Here is a 6,522-nt window from a genome sequence, read left to right as displayed (position 1 = left end):
CCTCCCTCTGGAACAGCCTTCCTGCCTCCCTGAAACTTGAGGAGAACCATCTCCGGTTTTGGAAGCGCCTCAAAACCTTCCTCTTTGCTTCTGCTTTCTCTCCCCCTCTCCCCTGCTAAATCACTGAAACTGTACTGAATCAGCAACTGGGCCACTCACCAATCTCGGCCCTTGGCCCAGCCACTCTCCCCTTCACTGCCTCCCTGGCAACCCCTGCACTGCGGGACTGTCTCTGTATCCTTACAGCCCCCCTTCCCAGCACTTGTCTGCACTTGTCCCGCACTTGCCACCAGCTGGCCCTTATTATTATTTATCTTGTATTTTACTAATCACTTTGTACTGCACTTTCCCCTCTCCCTTTCCCCCTTGCACTTTTCCCGTCCCCCCCTACCCATGCACTTGCGCGATCTGAATGACACCTGGCCTAGTAGGATCGTTTGTCTGTCGCCCCTTGTTCCCCCCTCCCTGCCTCGTCGCGCCTTGAAACACTTGTGTATAGGCGCGTTACAAATGCCATATCATATCATATATCAGGAGGTTTAAGGGTATTACGCTCATTACATTCTGCCTCAACTGTTCTTATGCGCCTGCTTAATGGTGGTACACCTGCTGCACGCTGTACCTCCCTTTGTGGTATCCCAGCAGGACAACCCACAAGGTGGTCTCTTTGTCACTTGCAGAAGCTGCTGCTCTATGCCAGCCTCACAGATGCCTCCATTACTCTTCAGGAAGACTGTCTACTCTGGGCTAGGCACCCAGGCAGTACTTGAAACCAACACACAAGCGGTAGATGATGGTCACATGCATTCAGGAAGAAACTATAGACCAGCCATTATTCTGTGCAGAACTCAATCAGCTCGGATAGCAGGATACTCCTTGCAAAGGAGACTGCACCAGTGGGTGTATACCAACATACTGCCAAACTTTGCATTCCATTTTCTTTGTAGCACATCTATGTCCTTAGGTGTGCACTCCAGATTAGCATCAAATAGGTGAAGAGTGACAGATTCTACAGCCCATGTGGCCATACCCCCCCACTCTGCCTTTCATAGCTTTAATCAAGTATACAGTCCCCTTGCTCGTTATATGGAGTTTGTCAAGCTTAGTGTTGTATTTGTGTTGAATAACAAGGTGTCATTTCAAACATAAGTTTGTAGTAATACACAATAACAGAGCAGAGGCAGAAGGTGCGTTGACATAAGAGCATTGCTTCACTGAGCAACATATTCCAGATGGTGAAGTAAGAGTGGGGACAGCGACTGAAGGACAGAATATCTTTTTAACATTGTAAGCTTTATACAAGTATTTACACATTACAAGCTACAAAATGATCCATAGAGCAGAATGCAGGGGAAATGGGTAGGGCAGATCATTTGGATATAAGGGTTGAAGGGTTTGGGTGTCCATTTCGATCACCAGCAGGGGGTGTTTGAGACACTGCTTGGATGGCTGGGGAAGGATCTTGCAATAGAATGGGAAAAATAATCGAAAGCGGAAGGTGGCAAAGGGGAGTCAGCGCAATCAGGTTTTCCAGAGATGAGGAGCAAACATTCAGAGGGCCAGTACAGTGAGATATAGTCAGCAAGGTAGTGGCAGGCAAGACCCTAGAATGATTTATAGACTAGTAGCAAGAATATAAAGATTGATTCTTCATAGTAAGACTCCCAGCATGATAACAGGGGTTATATGTGAATTAGAAGGATCTTGGAAGGTTGAAAGGGGCGTTTGTCACAAAGTTGAGGATGCTGAGGTGGGCAAGAGTAGAATGGCAGATCTAGAGGTAGGTGCATGCAGAAGTCCAGCCAGCCGAGCACAAGAATAGAGAGAACTGTTTTAGTAGAGTCTAAGTGATTTATAAGCAGAGCGCAAGATAGTTCAGTGGGAAAGGCTCCGATATTTAATCAGTAAATTCTGGCGCACATATTTACCGCGATTAGAGCGAGGTAGTTATCCATATATTTGACGAGGATAGCAAACCAATGGCTACGCTTACTCCCTAAAAAGTACACAACAGATAAGAATCTTCAATACAAGAATAAAGTTTGCAATGATAATTTGATTCCCGTCATGCATTACAGTTCGCAAGTACATGGGCTCTTGTTTAATTCCAAAGCATTCATGTTAATACCTTTAAACCCACTGAATAAATCAAGAAAATAAAAGGAAATCCTCAACAAACTATTTACATAATCGAAATTCATTGCAAGCACATAAATATGTATCTGATGTATTTGACATACACTACACGCTGTATCATATGTAAAATGTCCAATTTTAATATACATTTTTTATTCAATTCAATATTTCATGAACTTAGAGCTCTAAAAAAGGGATGCACCAAGGCTTCATCTGCAGTTATTCTCGTAGCTGGGTTTAGATCCAAGAGTCTGCCAAGCAGATGATAGGCCTCATCAGGTACCAGGTCCCAACCTTTCATGTCTATTCTCATACGTTTGAAATCACCAGTGACTGTGTTTTTAGGAGGCAACATCTTTTGGTCTTGTTCTTCATGCGACTGCGGGGAAACAAATGTTTCCTTTTTAGGGTTGTCTGTCTGCAAATCTGGTCCGCAACTATTCAGCGGTCGGTGCATTGGATCTGATTTTCTACCACTCAGGTTCGTCCCTCTTAAATTTTCGCAAAGTGTTCTTAAATTCTGGGCCGGGGCCTCCTTGCTACATAGAACTGATTTGCCTGAAACGGAAGAAGAACCTAAATGAAGCCATTCTCTGTAAGTACATCCAAAAACTCTATGCATGTATTATTTAATCATATTCAATCGACTGGTCCAATAGTATAGTACATAGTATATAATAGGATTCGCGTATTACTCCCATTACATTCAGAAAACCATCTTAAAAGTTACAAAAGCCTGTGTAAATTTGTGGATCAAATCACTGTTAAAATGTGCAATAGTTTAGAACGTGTGGAAGAAACAGAAAGGAAGCAGGGCATAGCGCCTCTGCACTATGTTTGTTTATTTATTTGTATAGCCCTCCTCACCCTACGGTATCTGGCCGCATTACAAGTTACTTACAAGTTACAACCTACAGATAATGTAGGAACAGATACAAAGTATGGGGATGCAATACATTACACATTATTTACAATAATTAAGACTTGATGTATAACAGGAATATACAAAAAATCCATTTGCAAGAGTAACTTACAAGTTACAATCTATCAGGCATGTAAGTACAGGCACAGCGTAGATCAATTACAGTACATTATATACATTATTGCCCAATGATTTTAACACTGATACATCAGGAAAATACAAAAAAACCAAATTACAAAGATGTACATAATCATGATATTCCAACCAGTGACAGGGGAAACTACTTACTGCCTGTTCTAGGTCTTGAGCAGAGACAACTTTTTGTTTTTCTTCCAAAACTGAGGAAGGGCTGGTCAGCTCTTAAGGTAGTGGGCATGGAATTCCATAACTGGGCAGCCATAACAGAAAAGCTACTTCCCCCTCATTTCTTGAGCTTGTATCTGGGGACTTAGAGAGCAGGAGTGTATGGTCCTGGTAGGGCGAGTTGAGGTTTTTTTAACAAATTTATCTGAGAGGTATTTGGGTGTCAAGTTAGTTAAGCATTTCTGGGTGAGGGAGACGGCTTTGAACTGAATTCTATCCTTAACTGAGAACCAGTTACTGTTATGTCTGGCCTCCGAAATGTGTTGTCTTCTAGGAATGCTTAGCGCAGTTCTAAGAGCATTGTTCTGTAAGATTTAAAGTTAATTGATGATATATTGACTTGAGGCAAGAAAAAGTGCATTACAGTAGTCTAGTTTCGAGAGAATTAATGCTCTCGCTAGGGTATTACAACTGGCTGTAGATAAGAAGGGTTCACAAGCCTGGATTAGCTTACAGGTATATGCTAATGTTGTGGCGTTGACTTGCATGTGTAGATTCAGGGTTGAGTCTAAGAAAAAGCCCCGCGTTTTTACCTCCATTGATACTTTAATATCGTTCCCATCAATGTTGAAAGACTGGAATTGCTCACTAAGTTTGTTGATTTTAACAGGTGTTCCCATGACCAGGAATTCTGTCTTTTCATCATTCAGACACAGGCCGTGAAGGGCCATCCATGTCTGAATGATGAGATAGATTTTATTCACCAAGGCCAAGTCAGTGTCATAATCGCCAGATAAAGGTATGAGAATCTGGGTGTCAGCAGCATAATTAGTGTATGTGACACCCAGATTGTCAAAGTCATCAAACAGAGGCTTGGAGAAAATGTTGTACATTGTGGGAGATACACACAAGCCATGCAGTACGCCACAGGTTATAGGAACAGGGTCCGCTGCTGCAGAGGGCGAGAAGACTCATTGACCGATTATCCAGAAAGGATTGAAGCCGGGCCGTAGCTTCCAGGGAAAAATGGGCCACTGTCAACATGTGATTACAGAGCACTTTGTGGTCCACAAAAATCGAAGGTGGCCGAAAGGTCTAGTAACAGAAGTAAGGCCAGTTTCCATTTGCCCTTTAGTTCATCAATTTGGTTTTTCAGATCGATCAGGGCCGTTTCTGTGCCATGTTTGGGTCTGAAGCCAGATTGCTGCAGTCCCAGAAGATTGTTGTTCTCTAGGAAGGACTGTATCTGGAGGTAGGCCACCTTGTCAATGATTGTTTAACAGGAAAGTGACTGTTATCAGTCTGTAATTGTTAGGGATATTAGGGTCAAGAGTAGGTTTCTTTAAAAGCGGGACGACCCAGGCATCCTTGAGGTTGGTGGGGACAGTACAGGTTTTGAAGAAGGAATTGACCAGTGTAGAGATGAAGAGGGCGCGGTCACTGGCAGCTTCTTTGATTAAAGTTGCTGTGCAGATATCACCCTAGTATCTAGACGGCTTAAGCGAGGCAATGATGGCTTCCAATTCCTGGATAGAGACTAGCGCAAATTTGAAAGGTGTAAGAGGTTTAGTCAAGTCTGATGGAGGTATCTGCCCATGAAACAGGTTAAGCGGCCGCATTAACCCCCTTCACGCTGCGTGTCTCTTTATGTGGAAATTAATTAAATTATTCAAAATATTGCTAAGGAGTTACAAGATGGGGTGAATAAAAGGGTGGCGCTAACACTAGAACATCAAGGACAGGATGCACAGAGAATTCTAACGGTTTTACACAAGTTACCAGGGTATGAATAGGATTACTTAGAGAGTAGGACAAAGACAAAGGGTCAAGATGGCATAGGCTATGTGTTGCTATGGGATGGGGAAATACTCACAATCCGCACTTGAGTTTGGGATTTGAGATAGCCATCCGGGTTCGGACTCAAAGACTTTGGTCACAACACGGCAGGCAGCACGGCAGGCGCCCCTTACAGCAAACAGCTGGGCAAGTCTGGTCACTGGATGGCGTTTTCCCACTTTGTTATTGGGATTTTTAGTGGGGTTTCTAGATCAATGGCCTTGCTGGGATAGGATCAGCTATGCTTTGGCCTGGCAGTAGAGTCTGGAATCTTGCAAAGGTGGATCTGGAATGTCTGGATATACAGGCACTGGAAATTCAGGAGCGAGAGTCCTGTCCCTGTGAGCGCCCACCTCTTATTTTATTTATATTTTTAATTACTTGAGTTTAATCAAAAAGAAATTTATTTTTACAAGAATCTTTATAGGTCAAGTATTCGTGTTAAAAACGAGTCAATTCCCAGTTTGTTTGTGAGATTAGTTTTTGAACGGGAGATTATTCATCAGAGGATGTCGGAATAATCATTTTTAACGCTAGGTCTATTAGTTTGACCATTGTTATAGACCATCTTGTGTTCTCTCCCGATATCAAATCTGTTTCATAGAGAGTCTTCATCAACCATTACAGCAATGGTTTTTTGTACCTGGAAAGTGGATATGATTGCAGGAAGCCCTTGGCTCACAAAGACGTAATCGAGTCTAGCTTTTGAGTTTAGTCGTTTCCCAGGTCGGGATTGTGTTTTTCTGTGGGAAAAACAATGCAATGTTGTACAGATTTTTTGAATTTGTTAGCTTTGTCCAAGCTTTTCCACTTTCTTCCGTTTGTCCTTGTGAGATCGGGTTCCTTACAGTTTGCGTTTAGATCTCCACACACGATGATATCGATCTTTTCGTAGTCCGCATATATCTTGTCTATTGTTTCCCCCATTGTAGTGCAAAATGCTTTCGTATTTGTACGTTGGGGGTTCCAGTACATACTTATAAAATCACTAGCTGTGTAGGATGCTCTGGATCTGAGCCTGATTGTTTGTGGATCCAGTTTATGAGAATAACCAACATTCCGTATGTTTTCTTCAGTGTTTCCGTTATGGTGAATTACGAACCTATTCGAATTGCAGTCAAAAACACAGATGACAGGCGACCTAATAAGCCTTTTGTGGCTGGGGATATTTCCACCGTAAAGCCATCTAGTGAGGGCTTGACTGCCAGCCAGGTCTCCTGTAGACATAGGATGTCGTACTGGCCCAAATCGACATCTCCTATCTTTGTTAAATGGGCATGTGCTCTCGTGTTCCATGATCCCAAGGTGTACGTTTCGGTGAGGGC

General features: G+C 42.8%; 1 protein-coding gene across 4 annotated transcripts in view; it reads right to left on the bottom strand.

Annotated features, from left to right (window-relative positions):
• Positions 1 to 2,253: 2,253 nt before the first annotated feature.
• The window catches only part of CDC7 (cell division cycle 7), a 310,273-nt gene continuing 306,004 nt past the window's right edge, over positions 2,254 to 6,522 (bottom strand). For all 4 annotated transcript variants that reach the window (XM_069641776.1, XM_069641778.1, XM_069641777.1 and 1 more), the window contains one exon: positions 2,254 to 2,694. In XM_069641776.1, the coding sequence (XP_069497877.1) occupies positions 2,306 to 2,694 (389 nt within the window). In that variant the 3' untranslated portion in view covers positions 2,254 to 2,305. The remainder of the gene's footprint in view (positions 2,695 to 6,522) is intronic.

Source organism: Ambystoma mexicanum, chromosome 1q (assembly GCF_040938575.1).
Source record: "Ambystoma mexicanum isolate Mex_15411 chromosome 1q, UKY_AmexF1_1, whole genome shotgun sequence".
NCBI classification, from domain to species: Eukaryota; Metazoa; Chordata; class Amphibia; order Caudata; family Ambystomatidae; genus Ambystoma; species Ambystoma mexicanum.
The sequence above is the reverse complement of the archived record's forward strand: the minus strand, read 5'-3'. Positions and strand labels throughout refer to the sequence as shown.